This window comes from Amblyomma americanum, chromosome 1 (genome assembly GCF_052857255.1).
Source record: "Amblyomma americanum isolate KBUSLIRL-KWMA chromosome 1, ASM5285725v1, whole genome shotgun sequence".
Lineage (NCBI taxonomy): Eukaryota > Metazoa > Arthropoda > Arachnida > Ixodida > Ixodidae > Amblyomma > Amblyomma americanum.
Window position 1 is genome coordinate 166,050,112 of NC_135497.1, and position 21,980 is coordinate 166,072,091.

Consider the following 21,980-nt stretch of genomic DNA (forward strand, 5'->3'; position numbering starts at 1 on the left):
ATACCTCGTGTCAGCCTCGCCGTGATTTTTAACATGCCATGTTATCCCCATTGTGTTTAAGTTATTGTTGGAGAGGGGGAACTCATCGTTACACACATCGTACGATGCGAAGCAGTTGACGTCAGTACTTCATAAGAAACCTGCAGCGTAGCGTCCCCTTTCTCAGGTGCTATGGGACAGCCAGATATAATAGACCCTGCTGAGGCAGAGGCGTGACGCCTCCGATGCCTCCAGCTGTCACTGATTTTCACGTTACATTCCCCCGCAACCGTAGCGCCGATTTTTCAGTCGGTTGGTCAGGAAGTCAAGCAAATGAAAGAGCGGAAATTAATTAGAGTAAAAGTTATGAAGGTCTAGGTGGATTCGGGTCTTAGGATTGCGTGCACACTGCTTCATTTGGAACTATACCCAGGCAGCGGTTAACTTGTCTTCAACAAAACTAACGCTTCCGCTCCCCCACTTTTGCGTCCACCGTAAGCAAGCGCGAATTTTCGGGGAAAAGTTCAAAGAAAGCAGCTGCTGTTCAAGAACTTCCAACTCATGTGACAAGTATCTTGATCGCAGCTAGCGTGAATACGGATCGTATGGCCTTACGCACTGTCAGCGCATTCTTGCAAGGATGCGAGGGACCAGGGACCAGGGTTGGACTAATGCGCCCAGGTCACAAGATCTCCGTATCAGCAGCAGAGTTGGGCACTTACGGCGCCTATGAAGCTACCAGGAACTTCAGGGGTGATCACGGGGCTCTTCTTCAAATAAATGCACCACTACAAGGCTGAAAAGCCCAACTTTTGGCCTGGTAATTTTTTACTAACCCTGTACTTTTGGTTTTTCGTGGCCCCGTTTGAATGCGCTGATAGAATCCAAAGCCACGCGCTCCCGAGTTCACTCTTATGATCAAGATAGCACCTCATACAGGAAAATTTCACGTCTGGGTCCTGGGTTTCCGGACAGAGTGGACCACAACGGTTTTAGTCTTGTAAACTTTTAAATAGCTTAAAGGCTTAAAGTTTTTTTTCCTTGAAAGAGGCTTACGGGTCTAGTAATGAAAATGTGCTCAAAACATCGGTGCACAGCGTGGATAATTAATTACAACTGTACCAGCTGTTTCGGTCTCAGTAGGTGCTTTTGAAGAAACCATGTTGCGCATAAAAAGACAACCACAGGAAAGGCCAAAGGAACAGAAAGAGCGCAAACTATCAACTGGGTTTATTTGTGCGAAAGTGCCTTATATATGCAAAATCACTTCAAAAGAACAAGGAGGTTGAGAGAGGGGGTATATCCAAGCAACTCCTGATCAACAACAGGTGCGCAGAAAATACTTTTCCTTATTGTAAAGTTTGACGGAAGTGTCGCTAATACATTTATCACCTTTATCTTTTATGTGATAGGCCTCCAAAAGCTCACGCGCTGTTTTGGTATTACTTTTGCCTAGTGTTTTAATCTGCTTAAGCAAAGGCTCGCATCCACTGCAATCAAAGCAATGAGCAGGAAAGTTAGCTCCTTCCTTATTCCGAATGGATCGGGCATGTTCCCCTGCGCGTTCATTCACGCAACGGCCTGTTTGGCCTACGTAGGCACTTCCACACTTGAGTCTACCAGGTGTGCCAAAGACCCTACCAAAAGGGTGGTCTCATTTTTTAGGCAAAATGAGTTACGATTGCTTCAGGCAGACAAGAACGGAGGGTTCGTCGTATTACGTGATAAAGTTTTCAACGAGAAGGCGCTCCAAGCCATCGCAAAGAACTTCGTCCGGGTGAAACCCAGCGCCACAAGGATCAAGACCAGAGCTGCTACTTTGGGCAGAGACCTTGAATTGTCCAGGCTGGCAAACTCAATAACTGCATGTAAGACAAAAGCGCTGTTTGTGTTCTTTACTGCAAAAACGCACAAGGACTCAATGCCGTTTAGAACAATCGTCAGTGAGAAGGGATCATGGCAGTTTCTAATTAGCCAGTATTTATTGAAGCACCTTAATACTTTACAAATTGAAGACCCCTTTTTTTACAAAGAACTCGACTGATGTTGTTTCCTTCTTCAACTCCAATGACCATATCGGCTACGCCTTTTCAGTAGACGTTGAGGATTTGTTTTATTCAGTGCCGCATCAAGGTTTGTTTGTTGCTGTCCGAGATTGTATTGAAAGAAGCGGTTTAATAGGCTTCCAAAACTCTGCTGGTGTTTCAGCAGATAGCTTCATGTCTTTGCTCGAATTTTATCTACAAGCCACCTTCATTTCTTTTAAAGATAACTTTTACATTGAAAAACAAGGAATTTGTATCGGTTCTTGCGTCGCCCCTGTTCTTTGTAACGTATTTTTAGCCGCCATTGACCGCTCCCTAATGGACGAGCTTACTAATCTGGGGGTATTTAAGTGTTTTAGATACTTGGACGATTTTTTTATTGTTTTATCCAAACAAATAACCTTGACCCACACTGATTCAGTGAGTAGAATTTTAACTGTCTTTAGACAGTATGGGCGAGGTCTGACCTTCACGCATGAACTTCCTTCTAGTGGGTCGTTGCAGTTTTTAGATATCAACCTGAACTTCGGCTCACAACACGCCTGCTGGCACTATGCCCCACGAGCAAAGAAAGAGCTACTGCCGTTTGATTCTGCGCATTCTAAAGTAGTCAAAAGAGCAATTGCAAGCTCGTGCCTGGAATCTGCCATCACCAAGTCATGCCCGCATGCAATGCATATTAGTTTCAATAATCAAATTGAAAGGTTGCTTTCAGCCGGCTTCCCCTGCGATGTCATATCAGCCGTGGCCGAGAATCTTCTTAGGAAGATAAAAAGAAGAAATCGAGGTAGTGTGGATGAGCCGCCGCCAAAAAAGAAGATCGTGGTGATGCCATACATACACAAAGTGGCGCACAATGTAAAAAAAGTGGCCAAGAGGCATGGCGTCTCTGTCGTTTTTTCTGCCCCACGGAAACTCGCAGCCTTGTGCCCGAGAACCGGCACCCAAGGAACTAGAGGCAGTGGATGCGGCATCAAACATGCTGAGACGTTCGTTAAATGTGCCACTGGTGTGGTGTATGAAATCCCACTCAAGTGTGGAAGTGCCTACGTAGGCCAAACAGGCCGTTGCGTGAATGAACGCGCAGGGGAACATGCCCGATCCATTCGGAATAAGGAAGGAGCTAACTTGCCTGCTCATTGCTTTGATTGCAGTGGATGCGAGCCTTTGCTTAAGCAGATTAAAATACTAGGCAAAAGTAATAACAAAACAGCGCGTGAGCTTTTGGAGGCCTATCACATAAAAGATAAAGGTGATAAATGTATTAGCGACACTTCCGTCAAACTTTACAATAAGGAAAAGTATTTTCTGCGCACCTGTTGTTGATCAGGAGTTGCTTGGATATACCCCCTCTCTCAACCTCCTTGTTCTTTTGATGTGATTTTGCATATATAAGGCACTTTCGCACAAATAAACCCAGTTGATAGTTTGCGCTCTTTCTGTTCCTTTGGCCTTTCCTGTGGTTGTCTTTTTATGCGCAACATGGTTTCTTCAAAAGCAATGTACCAACTTGCCCAACAAGAAGTTCTTCTAAACTATCAGTAGGTGCTAGCGCTGAAGTGCACCTTGGCGTCACGGCCAACCAGCATACCTGGATTACCATATTGCTCTGGGAAGCACTGGTTCTTCCTGTGAACATCCACTGGATTCGGTGACGTCCCAATAATTGGGGCAAGTGCGCCTTTACATTATTTAAAATCAAATTAAATTATGTTCCTCTCAACGCCTGCGACTAAAGCTTGCTAGAAGGCGTCGATCTCCTTACGCCCATGAAGCAAATCAAATCGTTTCTTCGCCTTCGAAATTTTGTGTCTGTACCCCTTTAACAGCGATATCTGCATTAATCTACAATAAGGGGACCGCGCTCCTTAGCCACTCGGCGGAACTCTTCAAGCAAGCTTTTCAAAAAATATCGCTAAACGCGTGTGAAAGTCGCGTAGCTTTTTTATTCATGGCGTATTAATTCAGCAACAGTGCTTCAAGATTTTTCTTCAGCTTTCGGAAGTTTTGTCGGAGGAACAATGGGGTGCTTCGACAATGTGGGAAATATTTTACGCGTGCAACAACAGCCATTCACTTTACATCCAACGCTGCTTAGCGTTCTTATCGTATGCAGGCAGTCGCAGTTAGTAAGCACCAAAAAGTAAAAAAAAAGTGGTTTATCTGTATATCGTGTATATTCCTTGTTTTCTAATACAATACATCAGGTGTTAGCTGGCGCGTTAAATTTCACGCACCATGTGCTATCAACATCCCTTGGAAACCTCTCAGGCACAGTGCTATTCAAAGCGCTGACTGCTTTTCCTGAGGTGATAATGAATAACTATAGCAGCACACTGCACGAACGTCCAAAACACTGTTGCGTCCCTTTGTCGAGAGTGCCAAGTGGTTTGTGCAAGGCAGTAATATCTTACAACAGGGTGTCACTTTTGTGCAACACCTTAAGATCTTACAACAGGGTGTCGTTCGCTGTGCAAGTGATGCGCTACAACTGACCAGAGTCCCTTGAATTATTCTAAGGCTGGTGCTCTAATCATTGTTTATCAGGAGGATTTTTTTTTTACTCAAGAGCATCTCTGATCAAATAGGGCCAACCCCATTTTTTTTCTAAACATGGTAGAAACTGCTTATATTTGCTTTAAAGATAGACATTAAATTCAATTAAATTTCAGTGCATCATGTGCTCCGAAAGTGAGGGGTGTTCGCAGACGCTGATCAACATTCTGCGCCGTCTGCGAAGATAGCCGACCGCACCACCCGAAACAAGTGCAGCATTCTTGGACCAAAAATTTGAATATTGGAATATTAAAAAGTACTGTTGTGGAAATATTGAAGGTAATTGCCCATTCTTTCGATGCGTAGAAAAGTTTTCTTTTAAAGTTTTTCCGCCGCTCGCATCGAGTAGTTAAGACTGCCGTAGAGAATAAATAGGGATCCTTTTTGACGATAGCGAGAACGTTCATAGCAAAAAAAAAATGCAAGCCTGCCAAGGTGGGACGTGCAGGTATATTGATTGATGTAATGAAATCTTACCATATATGAAAAAAAATTGCGTTCATAAACTCTTTATCGTTGAAAAACGCTTTAGTCCAGAACTGCTGGGTATGAACGACTGCATTAAAGTACAAAAATTGTAATTTCAATTTTAACTGAGCTGTCTGAGCGAATGGACATACCCTTGTTTCGATGCTCAAGAAGTACTTTGGTTTGGGCTAGTTGGTGCATAGCTTTTTGAAGATGTCAGGACGGCTCGAAAACAACAAGGACCAAAGAGGCACACGAACACAACAGTACAGGCGCCAAGTCCATGGCGCCTGTCCTGTTGTGTTCGTGTGCCTTGTTTCGAGCATGCGGTGTATGTCCAGTGCACCCTTGAGGCGCACAGCGTACCATGTACTTCAGCTTGCCAGAGCGCATCCGGCTGCATCTGTTCTTATCCACTTTTCAGTGTTCACGATACCTTGCCTGAACGAATAGGGCCGCCGTGTAATAAAATTCACCGAATCAGTATGTCAAGTGGTTTGAATACGACTTTATTGGCAATGAAATCTATGATACAGAATGAAAATGGTCCATATATACAAATTGTCCATACTCGTTCCTTCCTCTCGATGTTTACAGCAGATTCAGCGTGAAACACTCTGTGACATACTTGCACATTCAGGCTCAAACTAAAAACAAAATGGCTCCACAACTGAGATACGCCAATGCGGCGACATTTAAGTGTTAAAACAATGGATTCGAACCTTTCCTGCTTTGTTGTCTACAAGGTTCGCACGTATTAACTGCACCAACATACTTCTAGAAGCATGAAAGAGGGCAGAGTGTGCCTGTCTCAGGAAATGAGAACAGGAGTATTCATAACGAGAAATGCCACCGAGCGCCGTCTTAAGGAAACGGCGCACCCTAGTTTTGTACAACGGTAGCGCAGGCTAGAAGATCGGTTGGATTTGGGGGAGAGTGAGTATCCGTCTTGACAGCCTCGAAACAAGTTGATGGCAAAAGGCTAAGGAGGTGCTCAGCCGACCATTTCTGAATGCACGAATGCAGTCCACTATGCACACAAAGCAGACTGTGATATTTAGCGCTGCTTCCTGTGAGTGTGAGATTAAAGACGGTAGGGGCACTACTTCCTGTCATAAAAAAAAAACCCCTTGACTGAAGAGAAACACCTTGAGTGAGCGCAATTTGGTTGCCGTGAATATGGCATTTGTATTTCTACACATGACGACGCGCCGTTATCTTCACACTGCTCATTGACTGCACGGTTGCTGTTTCGCCGGGTGCGTTAAAATTTTTTCGAAGTCTCATTTAGTAGCATTGTCATAGAATGTAAATGCTTGAAGCCGCGTGCGCACGTTTCGAGTGCACGCTTTTGAGGGGGATGAGAAACACCTCTTTCTTTTAGCAGTCACGGTAAGTTGCAAAAGCAGCTGCAGTTTAAGATGTCTCTATTTACGCACCGACTGTTGTCTGCCTTTTCAACTCCAAGTAACACCTGAGTTATTGAAGAACAGCAGCTTGTTAGCTTCTTTTCGCTTATAGCCCTATTTTAAGATACATGAACGTGCTCATCAAGAGCGAATGTTTTCCTCCGTTGTTGGGAACAAAGAAACGCAATACTAGCCAGTGCTGGTGCCTTACAACATAGCGTACGTTCGTAGTTGGTGTTCTCAATTTAGTTACCTTGTAGTTTAGTTTAGTTCAGTTTAGTTAAAAAGTAATGTCATAAAGTAATGTCATAAATAGCAACATCAACACAATACATCGGAATTAAGTAATAGATATTTAGCGCAGCGTACGTGTGAAGCTTTCTCAACGGATGCCTTTTAGCGGGTCATTATGCTTGGTTTAAAACGTACAATATTAACTGTTACGCGCGCGGTGAACTCTACAAGACAAAATGGTGTGCTGAAGCAACCTCAAGAAAGTCCTTTCGTCAACTGTTCCAAGGTGCATGGAATTGTACACTAGTCTGAGACTGTATAGTTGATAAATAACATTACGATGTTAATACACAGCGGCTAGGTTACATGAAAATCAGTGTATGGACAAGCTAGGCAAACTAAAGGTTCGTTGTCGGCTCATCTGCCTCCGCACGTGATCATTACACGCGATCAAGGAGTAGGAACGCTTCTCTTTCCTTCCACTTTCGTCTTCAAGATTCCCCCCAGCTCTGAGGGCTCGAAAGTAGTACTTGTCGCCAGCAGCCTCAAGCACGCAGCTAATGTGCCCCGATTCCTTCTCATCTCCAGTGGACTCTTCAAAGGTTTGACAAGCGGTGGCGCAGTCTCCTAGCGATACCGCGGTTCCTTCGCATTCCACACTGGCATCCCCTTTCCTTGCACCATGTTCGGAAAGGCAGTCAGTGGACTCCTCCATGATGTGCTCCTCCGCGCCCTGGAGAGCATCCGCATTCTTAGCGTGTTGCTCCGGGAGTTCATTGTCCTGAGTGACTTGGTTGGTTGAGGCTTTCGTGATCGTGCCGTACGGGGACACATGAGTGCCCTCTTCTTTTGGATAAGGCGTCATGTCAGCTGGCATCGAGTACGGCCTCAGAGTCCGTTCGTTGGGAGAGGACTCTACTTCGCCGGCCGCCTCTTCGACTACTGCCGGCTTGGCCGGCTCCGACTTGCGTCGCCTGTGAGTCTTGGGAGGCAGCGGGGGCGGTATGTCGCGCTCTTTCTCGAGCGATGCTCTCCTGAGCAGCACGTCATCAAGCTTCTCGTAGATGCGCTCATTGATGTCGCTGCTGACGCTGAACGCCACGTCACTCACAGGCGACTCGAGTTCGTTGTCGACGTGCCCTGACGTAACCGAGATTCCGGAGTCGAAAGTGGAGATGGACAGGTGCGATTGCCGAGAGCAGGGGAAGCCCTGCTGCACTTCCTCCATCCGAGGAGGTGGCAGGGGCCCGTTGAACGTGGGCATGTGCAGCACAGAGATGGCGTTGGACTTGGGCACGCTGTAGCCGCTGCTGTCTTCGATGGCGGCTGCGCGACGCTGCTGCGCCGAGTTCTCGCGCCGGGCAGGCGGAGGGCACCGCATCTCCTGCGCTTCTTTCCAGCTGTACTGCTCTGGAGGCATGCGCTTGATGATGCCTTGCACGACGCCACGTAGCGTGTAGACGAAGTTGAGTGCCTCGGGACAGTAGAAGTGCAGCACGCCCCTCCCAGTCGAGCTCTCACTGTGGAGGACAGGGGACATAAAAGCGGTGAAGCACTTGTTGTTCAAAGAATAAACAATCAATGCAGCAAACTTCATATTGGTTGTCAAGCTGAAGCGGCAGCCGCATGTACACCTCCTTTTCCTCTATGTGGCGTATAAAAAGATGGTTTAAAATTTTATTTGCCTTAGGTGAAATTGTGGACTTTCCTGTTTGTCAACAACCCTAAGATGATCATTGAAACGGTTTCTAAGGGCAACCGGAATGCGTAGTCAAGAGCCCCAGGCGGCTACACAATGGAACTTTTACGTTACAGCTCTTGGATATCAAACTGCTTCGTCGGGTGAAGCTTTGCATGCACAGACTTCCTTCCCAATCCTGGCAAAACATTTCCTCGGATACAGGCCTGTTGTCTACTGATGTCAAAGGCAAAAGCGTTTAAGACGAAACAAGCATTTGAAATCTGGCACCCCGGAATGCAAACGTGCAAACCGTCGAGGAGAACGCTGGAGCGCGTGACCACCGACACCATCAACACGTTCAGCGACAACCACCGGAGTTATCGACGCGGTTACCTCCATGCGCAGGGCGGGGCAGGCGACGGCATTGGGGACCTGCCAATGCTTTGCTTTCAGTGATGATAAGCCCGAGCCGACCCGTAGCTTTTATTACAGTGCCGAAAGCATGTTACAGACTAGAAACTGATAATGAAATACGCATTCCAGGGCGAAGTTAGGTGCGTGCTTTTTCAGATAAACGAATAAAACAAGCAATAGCAAGACAGCAATTATTTGCTCTACGATAAGTGCTGCCCTTTTTTTTTTCTCCTTTTTCTGCTGCATCGACCACTGTTAACACAGCTATGAGCGGAACTCTCCTTTCTTATATATCTTTAAAAACAGGCGCGCACACGCCAAACCATAGCCGTTCGGAGGGCTTTTATGTGCAGGAAGGGATGAAACGTTTTGGCAACACACTCAACTATCGTTCCCTCCTCTTCCGCTCTTATACAAATACCTCCCCGCCCTTTCACGCGCGCCTTTACGTGCGACCTCGCCGATAACGGCTGTGGGTGACACGGTGATAGTGCTCTACAGGCATCGGCGGCAATGCAGTCACACATCCTTTTTCACGCTTGGGTTCTTTGTATAGGCGGGGACAGAATAGAAACAAAGTGCTGCGCTCTGGTTGCATGCACGCCTGTCCTAGAAGACTTCAACATACAAGGCGTTTGAAAACAATTAACAGCTCAACTGAACGCGAAAAACAGAAGTGAAGACATACAAAGGTGTATGCATTCCCTTCCGTTTTTGTCTTGTCGTTGCGGTGTTAACAGTGGAATGCATTATCCAGCACAAATAGCTGCTAGTAATCGCGTGTCCATATGCATACGTATCTATAAAACTATCGCATATAAACTAACAAAACTGTATTTTCCGCTTGGTAAAGCATGAATTGAAGGAGAACGCCGCACACCGCTGTTTATTTCAATGCACGCCTGCACTCCATTAGCAAAAATAAATGAAGCAGTCTCAGCAGTGATGTAGTTTTGTTGGTGTATTCTTTCAGTATACTAGCCATTGTTCCTTGGAACCAAGTGGGGATGAGAGTTCAGTTTTTAGTATGAGCTAACTTCACAGAACATTACAATGTTTTCGCGCGTCCGTGACAGCGACAACACAGGCATCGATTAGAAGCTGGTCTTCGTCTCAGAGAATGTTGTTTGAGAAAAATGTTTTTCGGAAAGCTCTTGAATACAGACATAATCGCGAAAGTCTGTTTCTCTATATTTAATTTATTGTAAAATGTCCAAAAAAGTTTTCATGAACGTTTGCTCTCTTTAACTAATAGCACAATGAGAATAAAATTTTGTAACTGCATTTGATAACTAAGTGAGTAAGTGCAATTGAATCGGGAGCAAGAGTTTAATCATGTTAAACATCGTGCCGCGAATACTTTCGCCTTCGAGTGCGTAAAATGCCCAGAAAAAGCTTGGAACATGTATGAGATCAAACTAATCGAGCTGATAAATCCGGCTTGCGTCTACTAGGTTAAACAAATATACAGGAGATAACAATGCCGATAAGATGGCACTTCTTCAATGCGCCGAGCATAAAGTAACACGAAGCACCCACACACTCGAATGAGCGTGTTGTCGCCCCGCTTCCATGCACCGCTTCCATGCACCGGCTGGCATGCTATGGCGACGTGTGTCGTACATGCTAAGCCACACAGAGATGTCTCGTTAACGCTAACGGGACTAAGATCACAGCGGTAACCCCGCAACACGAGGGAGCGTCACAGGCACAAAGACTGCGGCACGCGGGAGGATCTCCATAAAGCGGTACGCAGACCAGCAGCGAGGTCGCCATGCGGTGCACTACGTCCATCGGCAAATGTTTGCAGGTTGGGTGTGCCCGGAAAAAAAAAAGAAATTAATGTAGCGATACCTGCCAACCTGCTACTGACGCCGGCGGGTGGAGCATGCCCGTCCCCTCATGCTTGGATGCATTTCAGACGATCGGCTTGAGTGACTGCTCCGAAATCACTTCTTTTTTTCTCTCGCACACCCGGACCTCGTAAACTTTTACTGCCGACTGTACATCCCTCAGCGCAAGACCAGGCCTAGACTCGCGCTCACCTTCCGCACTCGATGGCCAGCAGCTTGCCGTGGTCGGCCTCGTGCTTGTTGCGGAAGACTTGGAACCGGACGAGGGTATTGAGGTACCACTCCTGTATCACGTGCTCCGTGTGCGGGTGGGTCAGGATGAGCTTGTGGCCGCTGATGGAGAGGTTCCCGTAGCTGCCCAGAAGTCCCGCGCGGCCGCTCCACGCGTCGTCAATCAGCGACGCCTCAAACTTGAAGCCCAGAACTGCGAACAGAGCGCAGGCGGTTCTGTTAGTGCCTACGCCCGTGGCGAAAGGCTGCGGCGTCGTTCATGCCCCGACCTCGAGAGGGTCCGATGCAAACATAATAGCGCGTTGCATCCACCTATTTGTAATTTCTAAATTCTTCTTGTAAAAAAAAATTATGGTATGGTGCGGTATGGTACGGTACCCTACGAGACAGTATGGCGTGGTGTGGTCTAGTGTGCTACGGTACGGTACGGTACAGTACAGTACAGTACGGTACGGTACGGTACGGTACGGTACGGTATGGTACAGTACGGTATGGTATGGTATGGTATGGTATGGTATGGTATGGTACGGTACGGTATGGTAAGGTATGGTATGGTATGGTATGGTATGTGAAGTTTAATGTCCCGAAGCGGCACACGGGCTGTTGACGGAGAGATCCGTGATAGAGAGATCCGGGTTAATTTCTGTCACCTGAGGTTCTCTAACGTGTACTGACATCGCAAATCACGAGAAAATTTTAGCATTTCGCCTGCATTGAAATGCAAAAATGGCCCTGTACTGTGCAATGTAATGCGATCGTCGCGGCCGGTATTGGATCCCGCGTCCTTGGGCTCAGTAGCCGAAAATCACAGCCGCGAACCCATCGCGGCGGGTCCTTGTACAAAAAGGTTTTCTTCATGTTCGTGCCTATGAGAAAAACCGACTGATGGTATCTATGCTAGAAGTGAAAACGCAATGAAACGACCCACGCTTTTAACAGTTAACAGTCAGTTCAGTGCACTTTTATGTTTCCTTCTTTCTTTATGCCGCGATCATAGATAGAGCTGTGTGTATAATAACTGCGCTTGCAGGGATGTATGTGCCCGCACCATTTTCGAGCTCCACCATGGGCACAGGCGGCCAAAGCAGCGCTCGCAGCGCGGCCATCCACTCCTGGCTCTGCGTCTCGCTCTCCCCCGCCAGGAACACCATGGGCGGCCGCTGACCCGACCGTATGGCCACGGCGAACTCTCGCGAGTGCGAGCCGCAGCGGAACACCTGGGCAGTCTTGGGCGAAAGCGTGCCTCGTGCCTGGACGCCCGAGTTGCGGTTCGCGCGAACCTCGAGCAGCACGTCGCAGGGCTGGCCCGACGCCGACTCCAGCTGGGTCAGGTCCACCCATTTCCGCTTCCAGCTCTGCGCCACACAGGGAAGACGACCGGTAAGGTTTGCGCCCACAGTCACAACGAACGCTCGTGGCAATGTTAAGGGCGGAAAAAATCATTACGGGTTACATCAGTGCCCTCCTCGGCACTAATAATGCGCAACTGGCAGGCTTCCGCAAGGTTGAATTAACTAAATGTGAACAATATCGCCATTCCAACGTCAGAGTTTTTCCACAGTGCAAAAAAACAGCCGTGCAAATTGGGGGTCTCAAGTACTGCTTGTTGTCATCTGTAAACATCATTCAGTGCATTTTAATGTCTAAAGGTAAGCGCATGTCATGACACTTTTCTTGTTGGACCCTTGTTCGCGATTCGCTTCACATCAAAAGCCAGCACTGCGAGGTAAATTCTGACACTGTGTTTTATTTTTTCTAAACGCGAATTCTCGCAATCGTTTCTTTTTTTTCTTGCGTGCTTCGTGAGCTTACTCACCAGCCGTCTTTTTGTCTAACGAACTCAGGGCCCGGCTCTCATTGCGGTACCAATCACCATGGCTTTCTTCATTTATCGCTCTAATGCACCTTTCTCGTGCTATCTCTCACACCAATGCCCCCCCCCCCCCCCTCCTCGAAAGTGCCGTACTTCAGTGATAATAAATCAGGGTGTGCAACGTGAGCAAGCATGACCTCATTTCAGAAGGACGCCTAGGACTGCACTTGGGAAAAATTCGTTCCCAGTTTAATTCTTTTGCGCTTCTTCTTTTAGCCCAAATATTGTTTCACGATTGGAGGCAATGTTGCAAGGCTCCGCAGATAAGGGACGCTCTGATCTCATCTCTCCATTGTCCTTGTCTGATTTCGTGACACGGAAGTACTAGAATGATCGGGAAAGTCCCTGGCGAGTCGAAGCGAGCACGAAAAGCAACGCCACCAGGTCGCCACCTGTAGGAATAGCGGGAGTATTCCGCCCCTGATTAGCAACGACTACTCGCGTAGTACCTACAATCCCTATAGTGCACTATCAGGCTGACGTTTTGTGTCATGCCGAAGGCCGTATTTTGTAAGGACTGGCGCTGTTGTTTTCTCTACCATCAGTAGCTACCGCTGTTGACGTTGGGGACGATAGCTAGCAACAAGCGCGCCACCGGTTCCACTTTCCAGAACTCTCCACTATTTCAGTGTCACAGAATCTGGCAAGGACAATGCGACCGCCGAGTCCCTTATCTCGGGCGCCGTGCAACATTTCCCCCCATTGTGGAACAATGTTTGGGCTGAAAGGATAGAGTACCAAATAATGGGCGTTCACGTTCACAATGGCAGGAATTTTCCTCACCTCGATGTACCCTCGACATGTAACGCGCACGTCACGAAAGGGGTTGCCTGTAGCCGCCAAAGTGCTCTTGGCGCAATAAAAACGGCACATTTCCAGGCGTAAATCAGAGGCGTTTTGCGGAATGAGCTACACATCGCGTCTAAACAAGGATGTCACACCGTTTCACATCATTCGAATTTGCTCCGTTGAAACACGTAGAACAGAGCAAAGTTCTTTACATGACATAGCGGGAAAAACACTTTTATACCGTTCCTTAGAGCAGCGAGAGGCTTTCGACGCCATTGCCAGCATTGACAAATTAATGTGACGAACAGCACTGATAGCAAACAGCTAAGACCACAAAACATTACCAATCTCGCCGAAGAGAAACCAGAGGGAAAATGTCCACTTTTGAAGAATGAAACTGGACCAATATTATTCTGCGCAGCCTTTGGCAATTATGTTCATATTTTATTACTTAACTGGCGCGTAAAAAGTTTGCATTAAATTTTGAATTGTTTCAACGCTGGACAGCCCTGAAAAATTGAACCAGAAAGTTTTTTTTTTTAACTGAGACAGTGTGCCTTCTGCCATGGATCAGAAAATTGCACAGCGAATTAGGAAGTAAGTGAAAGTTGCGATTTAAGTTCTTGAAGGAAGCCCTCAATCCCGTCATTTTCTTTACCGCAGATTCATTCAAAGCTCCGGTAAAAAACCTTCACAACAATGCATGCTAAAATTTCAAAGCCTACGTTATAAACGCTTGTTTTAGAAGTCGAGGCCAGGCGGCGCCCGCTGCCATGCCTTTGCTATTTCATTCACTAGTGCAGCAGTCATCCTTATCAGCGCGCCGACTTCTACGATCGCGGGCGCTTCTGGGGTATCAAGCGCTCAACCTTAATGCATGAAGAAAAAACGTTTGGGGCAAAGCCATTCTTTTTGGAATGACAGCCGTTTGGTGTTAGTCGTGATGCTCAACAGTTTTTCAATTGAAACTTTTGCCGTTTCTCAAGAGGGCCGAAAACAAGTAGTCCTGCTTGACGCAGTAAATACATCAAGGCCTCAAAATGCCTGAAGATGACCAGCTCTAAAAATAGTACGGCTGGCCTAGTTACCGCCAAATTATCGAGTACCTATTGAAACCTTAGTTCATGTAAGGTGAACCGTCAAGTATATACGACGTCAAATGTGCATCGTAGACGGTACTTCTGGTCAGAGCAAAATGCTGTGGAAAAACCTTACTCCACAGGGCAATGGGCTCGTCGGAAGAGTGCATTTTTCGTGTGAAAAATTTTTTATGTGATATGAAACTCTAACAGAAGTTCAAAATGCTCATACTTTAACGCATATAAGCTTGATAAGAAAAGTGATCAGTATTTCTAGATTTCAGGGCAACAGCCAATGGTCTATATAATGTCAGTCCTTGCTTTTCGTTTTGTGTCGTTTTATTTTAGCTTACAGTGATTTTCCTGGGTATCCGCCTTTACGTAAATGAATAGCAATGATGGTCTTGGTGAGGTGCATACGACATGTAGCATAACCTGCCCACTTATGCCGAAAAGCGGCAGCTGTGCACGGACATTATGCAGGGACACCTCCCTGCTCATTTAAATGAGCGGCGATAGCACTCTCTTGTGATCAGCTGACGAATCAGTGTCCTTTTCATTCAATAATTACTCTGAAAGTCGTCAGATCGCTCGCCTAATGGAGTAAAGTATGCCTAACTTGCCTAGGAGCACCAGAAATCAACAGAGTTCTCTAAGCTGAAAATTGGATCAAGACAGCATAGATGTCTGCTGTTATTAGGAAAAATTAACAAAGTTCAAGATTAAACTTTTTGGTAGTGAGGACGAACGCAACAAGGAGAGGTTTTTATTGTCTCATCAGCCTCTCATAGTAATATTAGCTTGCTTCTGCATGTCTGCCATTTGTTGTCACGCCAATTACCAAGAGTTCCATTGTCCCAATTTATTTAGCTTCCAGAGCGATTTGAAATGGGTAAAATTTTACAGAGCTTTTTTTCTTGTATTGGTGAGCAAAAGATGACGTATTGTAAATTTACGTCTATTGTGCTGCTAACTTCGTTGTGAATAAGGTCGCTCTGCGACTTATTATATAGTTAATATCTGAATGCAGCTAAGCAATTCAGTTCTTTTCAGACTAACTCATATTCAGCTATAGCAAAGCTAGGGTAATATAATTTTAAGCACATCCGACTTCAAACCACATGACAGAGGCGTAAACGCTAACAGTGTTCCTTAAACACTGGCTGGTTTGCATATTGGCATTTAATATAGATTTTTTACGGTTATTTATATCGGTGCTCGTTACAGGCGTCCCTCATAGCCTGAGTAGCTATGGGACCTTAAACCCCAATAAACCAATAAACCAACTTGTTACGGCTGCATGAAGCGCAATAAGTAGATAAAATGATGATGTTGTTCGTACAGTTGAAAACACCGAAGTATTAATAATAGCTAGTGCTGGCGTTAATAACACTTTAACGAGTGGCATAATCAAGAACTTTGCTCGTACAATCACCAGGCATGCAAACAGCAGTGGTAGCAAACGCCAGCGATCAGGAGGTCAGCACCTGATCGCAAGCGCGACGACGCCACGTCTGCACTCTGCGTTTTCTGGTTACCACCTGTTCTACTCTTCGCTGCATAGCGATCCAAGTGGTTTAGGCTACCGGCACTCTTCAAAAAGTAAGGCTGTAATAATTTTTTCTAATAAGTAGAACGAAATAAGTAATAAGCAGAACTAAAGGCAATGATCATCGAATTTGAGGGCAAAGCTCAGTGCTTTCGCGCTATAGTGCTACTGAGCTACGAAAGCGGGATGTTGGACGAGTTTCACTGCCTGAGACGTCGACAGAAAAGCGCGTGCGCGACACAGCAGTCCAGAGACAAACGTGTGAGGGATGCACGAACCTTCCAAGTGGAGCTGTTGCGGGCGCTCGGCGGCAGTTTCACGTCCACATATCCGCTCTTGATCACCATGGGACGGCTTGGGCGGGACAGTGGGGCTCGCGAGACAATCTTTCAGCTGCAAATGCTCGGCTGATGTGCTGGCGCTGGCTGGTCTCAACTTCTCCAGCAGTCAGAGGGCAGCCCACCTGCTCGGAAGCGTCCGCGCTGTGGGAGGAGCGGAAGGGATAATAAGACTAGAGCTGCGGACCACGTTCCACGACGACGGCTGAAGCGTGTCTGCTCCTGGGCGCGCTGCGCCTACGGCCTTATGGCTTCTGGAACGCCGCAGCGCGCTCTTATCGGCCATCGAGTATCGACCAGGTCCGGGCGCCAATTCGTCGCTGCGCGTCCATTGTCTTTGCTTATCACCGATGGAGTAGGCGGCGTGTACAGAGTGGCGCGCTGAGTTCCTGCGATTCTGTGTTTCCCCTGCCATGCGGAGGTTCTTTGTTCCTCTCGTATCCATAAGCGGCGCGCTCGCCGTACGTACAATGTCCGCATCGTCTGTGGGTGCCGTACACGCCACTGCTCATACCATTGGCCCGCGGGGCTTGCCCGGGCCACGATAAGGTTTCCTGTCCGAAAGAAGTTGCCATGCCATTCAGCAAGACGTGGATATCACGGCGATGAGCGGTCTGGCTCAATAAGCAATAAGGAGACGGCGAGATAGGCAACAGGCGATAGTATGCTCGTGCTGAACCACATTAAACCTAAGTAGGCAATCACAACAATCGAAAACAAAAAGGAAAGTAGTATACGAGCACAACGATCGAAAAGGAAGGAATGTTGGGGATTTGTGATGGCAATGTGAATCGTAAAACCAGCTATCGATTATGTATGAAAAGTTGCCTCCTCTCAAACAGCACCACTTACGAATGATGCCACACTAATGAGTTTACTTCTAAGACAAATGCAGAATTGCTGGTTTCGCATGACACTCGACGTATTACAAGGGATTGCCTTACGAACTCCTAGCGAAAAATATTCCATCACAGGCCTGGAGTGCAAACAAAGCACGATAACACGTTGCGCAATTGTTATAACAAGATCGATATCACTGCTGCGGCGACATATGAAGGCAAAATTACTGCTAAGACGAGCTTGCAGCGTTAGAACTGAGTTTCACTACAGGTATTTCTTTTTCTGCCGCCGCGGTGACTCAGTGGTTGTGGCGCTCGGCTGCTGACCCGAAAGACGCGGGTTCGATCTCGCATTTCGATGGAGGCGAAATGCTAGAGGTGGTGGTGAAAACTTTAATAGACACAGGGGAGTTTACGACACGCAGGTCCTTGGACCCCCGCACGGTCCCACTGCACTCAAACATTCATGTCCCGGAGGCTCATGACGCTGGCAGCCCGGTCTGTGGCGATGGCTTGCTTGGCCGGGTCCTCGCAGCGCAGTAGGGTCTCCCGAGCCTCCCAAGTGGTAAGGTACCCCAGGCCCCGCGGGGGAGGATCCGCCGGGCAGAGGAAAAGGATATGATCGAGAGTGACTTTGGGGTGGTGGCAGAGGGTACAGGAGGGGTTTGTGTGGACTTGGTGATAGCGCGAGCGTATATAAGGGGAGGGTAAGGTGCGTGTTTGGAGCCGCCTCCAAAGTGTCTGGTGATAACTGTCGAGGGAGGGACGGGGTGGGAGGTAGAGCCGACGCTCGGCTTTGCAGGCCTGAGTCAGTTCACTGAATGAATGCATGCGCTCCCGTGAGAACTCTAGATCGGAGGCCGCCGGTGCCCAGTTGAGAGAACCTCGGGCTAAAGCGTTGGCAGCATCGTCTCCGAAATTCCCGGAGTGGGCCGGCACCCATATGAGCTCCATGTGGCGGGGCGGGTGTGCGGCGAGGGAGTTCAGTATGCGAAATTCAGGGACGTGAATTCTCCCGCAAGCAAAATTTATATAGTATGGCAGTTTTAGAGCCTGATAGTATATACCGGGCCTCCGTGCGCGAGATGGCTAGGGCAATGGTGGCCTCTTCCGCCTCCTCCGAAGTGGCAGTGGGGGATATCTGAAGAGCGGCAATCGCTTGTAGGGAGGGGTTCGTGATGGCTACAACCGCGTTCGCCTGTGCATGCGGCATCCACCTACACGGCATCCGGTTCCTTGCCATAGTGTTTGTGGAGCGCCCGTGCGTGAGCTCTGCGGCGGGGTTCGTGGTAGGTGGGGTGCATGTTTTTGGAGAGATGTTTAATAGTTCGCGGTCAATTTGGTGGGGGACCTGGGGCTGTGTGGGATCCGTGGCTGGTAGCCTGGTACCGAGGATGTGTAGGATGTGTCTGCTGGTGGTGGTTCTCGCGAGTCATATGTATTGTGTCTGTCGGTGGGCCTCGATAAGCTCACCTATCGTGTTGTGTAGGACTAGCTGGAGGAGTTTTTCGGTTGAGGTATTTAGGGCTAGGTGTAGTGCTGTCTTAAATGTTGTTCGGATCATGGCATCCAGGATGGAGGTTTCTCTGCCCTGGAGTTTCAGGTAGGGGAGCGTGAACAGAAAGCGGCTGAGGATGAAGGCATGAGTGAGACGACATAGGTCATGCTCCTTCATGCCCGGTGGTGTCCAGAAACTCGGCGGATTAAGTGGGATATCGACACCGTGTACTGCGCGATGTCAGTGCACGTTAAAGAACCCCAGATGGTCGAAATTTCCGGAGCCCTCCACTACAGCGTCCCTCATAGCCTGAGTCGCTTTGGGACGTTAAACTCCAATAAACCAAACCATTTCTTTTTCATTTTTTTTTTATTTCAGCGAGTGTAGTATTGGCGAATTTCTCTGCAATAAACCCCATTAAATCGACTTAGTGCGACGTAACCTGAAACTCTTGCTTCCAACCAGGAGCCAATTAAAACATGGTCCCGGCGGGCATGTACTACAAGGGGCACGTGTGGAGGCGAGTTCATCATCTGTCGACATGTAATCCAGGCAAGCTAAGGGCGCCGGATGTTTGTTACAGCTGTTGCCACTTCTTAGTTCCATGCATACGTAGGGTCCTTCGTACTCAGGTAAAGCCCGGCAATACCCGATTCTTCCACCTCTACCAGATTAAGCCGTCTAGGACATTTAATTTCTCTGTGGACAAAGCTGAAGACACCGCAGGCAAATTAGCCAGCATTATCATACTGCTCGCGTTACACTTCATTGCGTGTACGTACATTTCCCTCTTACTGTTGTATAAGGGTACCTAACTATGTTAGTTTGTTGTTGCCAGTCTTGTGTGTGCATTATTGTATATGCAAATTCGAAAGGGGCACAGACCTCCGTCAAGCCGAAAATTTCGTCTTTTTGTCTGTGCCACCTACATCATGTATGGATGTGAAGTAAACTTAATTTTCTTTGATTTCATTTAATTTGACATTCAGTAGAGTGTTTTCAGTACTAATATCATTAAACTTCTTTTAATGATTTCTATTCATGACGCTGATTATTTGAAGCCAAGTGCGAACAGTAGGCTTTAGAAGCGAGAAGCAAAAGTCCCGGGCACTGACCAGACGTCTAACTCGCATCACTGTATCAAGCGCCACTCGCGCTGACGGCATTCTGCTTCAAGACTCTTCTGGGTTTAAAGTGATCGCAATTTCCTGCAATGAATGTGGCAGTGTACAAAGGCAGGTCGGCGTTTCGCCGCCGCGGTGGCTGAGTAGTTATGGCGCTCGGCTGCTGGCCCGAAAGACGCGGGTTCGATCCCGGCCGCGGTGGTCGAACTTCGATGGAGGCGAAATTCTAGAGGCCCGTGTGCTGTGCGATGTCAGTGCACGTAAAAGAACCCCAGGTGGTCGAAATTCCCGGAGCCCTTCACTGTCTCTAATAGCCTGAGTCGCTTTGGGAAGTCAAACCCCCTTAAACCAAGGTCGGCGTTTCCAGGATGCAGACGTGCAGCGCAGCAGTTGATAACATACGCGGCGAAATATTTCAAATAAATGAGAAAAAAAGAAATATCTGATTCAATGGGAGGCTTATAGTGCAACCTGCTGTTTCCATGTTAATTACAGAACAATGTACAGAAATTATAGCATTTTATTCCCTGCACAAACACGAGGACTTATAGCATATTGCCTTCTACTACAAACTATATATGACCCGATAACGCCCGAACTGTGGAACCATTTGCTGAATAACCCGATTTGTACTCGAATTTCAGCTCTCAAAACATCGCTCGATTTTTACCCCTCGATTTCTGGAAGAAATAAAACCCGAAAACGAAGGGCTCTATGTAAGAGAAATTCCTATAGATCTACCCTCTAAGCGGATTCACCAGCTCGGCAAGGCAGTTCAAAGGTTCTCAGCCATCAAAAAAAAAAAAAACGAGTGACTGTCTTTACCCTTTATAATAAAAAAAATTCAAAACGAGACCACGGCCTATTCGACCACTTCGACTCATTTGTCGGAGCTTAATCATATAACTCTTCGACAGCCACTGTATCAATCTCAATGGGGTTTATCCTGCAGCATGCCGTTAAATGCTTTTCGCGGTTCCGAATCCAGCAGCTGACAAACGCGCATGCAAATTCATCGAAAAACGATATGTGCAGCTGTGGAGTGCACTGCCCAGCGAGAATTTGTCGCTGTCCGCGATGTGTCACTCGCGCTCCATGAAAGTCCAAGATGATCGTCCGCGAAGCTTCAATGAAATTTGCCGTTCACACTCTGGCACAGTTGACCTTTCCGAAGTCTTACCGCTACTTGTGCTGCAGGCACAATTACGCAGTCTTTTAGTCACCCCACTGCGCCTGAATTCCGCAACGCTGGCACTTTTTGTGGCACCGCTGTTCTAGCAAGGCGACTGAGCTCTCAAGGTGCGAGCATTTTTTTTTTCATTTGGTGTCCACGAATACTGCCGTTGAATTCCCAGTCTGCTGCCACCTATGGAACAGTAACGGCGCTTGACCGCGTATCAAGGGCAGTAAATTTATGCTGAAAAAAGAGATAATTCCTCCTCCTCCTTCTCCTCCTCTCATAGTGCAGTCGCTCAGTGATCTTTTGTCGTTTTGTTTGCCAGTGCGCTGTTTTGAATAAATGAACACTGTTTCGTCCGATACGTTAAGTTACAGGCCATTGTAGAATTTTGGGCCAAACCGACACACAAAGTCATGATCGCTTGCGACAAAGCGCTAGCTCATAAATCCTCCTTGCAGCGCATACGCGTGCCGCCGTGTTCCGCAGCGTATTAAAAATATGTGCTGCTTATTAAAAGAAGAGCGGTACGCGCCTATAGCCGGTTTAATTTCCTAACTAGGACGACGGTAAAAAAGCTATAGGAGTTGTCTAAAACTCTAGCTCAAAAAAAAAAAAAGAATTAGGAGGACACTTTGGAAATTCTAAAGTTGTTCGGCGAAAGCCTGTGGCCATTCCACTGCCTATTTCCATGACATTGTGCATGGCGCCCACAGCCGAATGGCCAGGCCTCTCTCGCCTTAGTCCCACGAGAAGCCTCGAGCCGCAGTTGTCGCATTCGTTCATTTATCTTCCGTCGTTTGGTGTTGGGGGAATCCGCCTTCCTGCGCTTGTCCGAACCGCT

General features: G+C 47.5%; 2 protein-coding genes across 2 annotated transcripts in view; one reads left to right on the top strand and one right to left on the bottom strand.

Moving 5' to 3' along the window:
• Positions 1–5,536: 5,536 nt before the first annotated feature.
• LOC144114126 (uncharacterized) lies at positions 5,537–16,732 on the bottom strand. The gene is made up of 4 exons (XM_077647632.1): positions 16,439–16,732; positions 11,919–12,225; positions 10,832–11,063; positions 5,537–8,211 (listed from the first exon to the last, which is right to left on the bottom strand). The coding sequence occupies exons 1-4, from the start codon at positions 16,505–16,507 to the stop codon at positions 7,065–7,067; spliced, it is 1,755 nt and encodes a 584-aa protein (XP_077503758.1). The 5' UTR covers positions 16,508–16,732; the 3' UTR covers positions 5,537–7,064.
• The window catches only part of LOC144114127 (uncharacterized), a 93,328-nt gene continuing 83,457 nt past the window's right edge, over positions 12,110–21,980 (top strand). The window contains exon 1 of the mRNA XM_077647637.1: positions 12,110–12,250. The gene's annotated coding sequence lies outside the window, so the exon portion shown is untranslated. The remainder of the gene's footprint in view (positions 12,251–21,980) is intronic.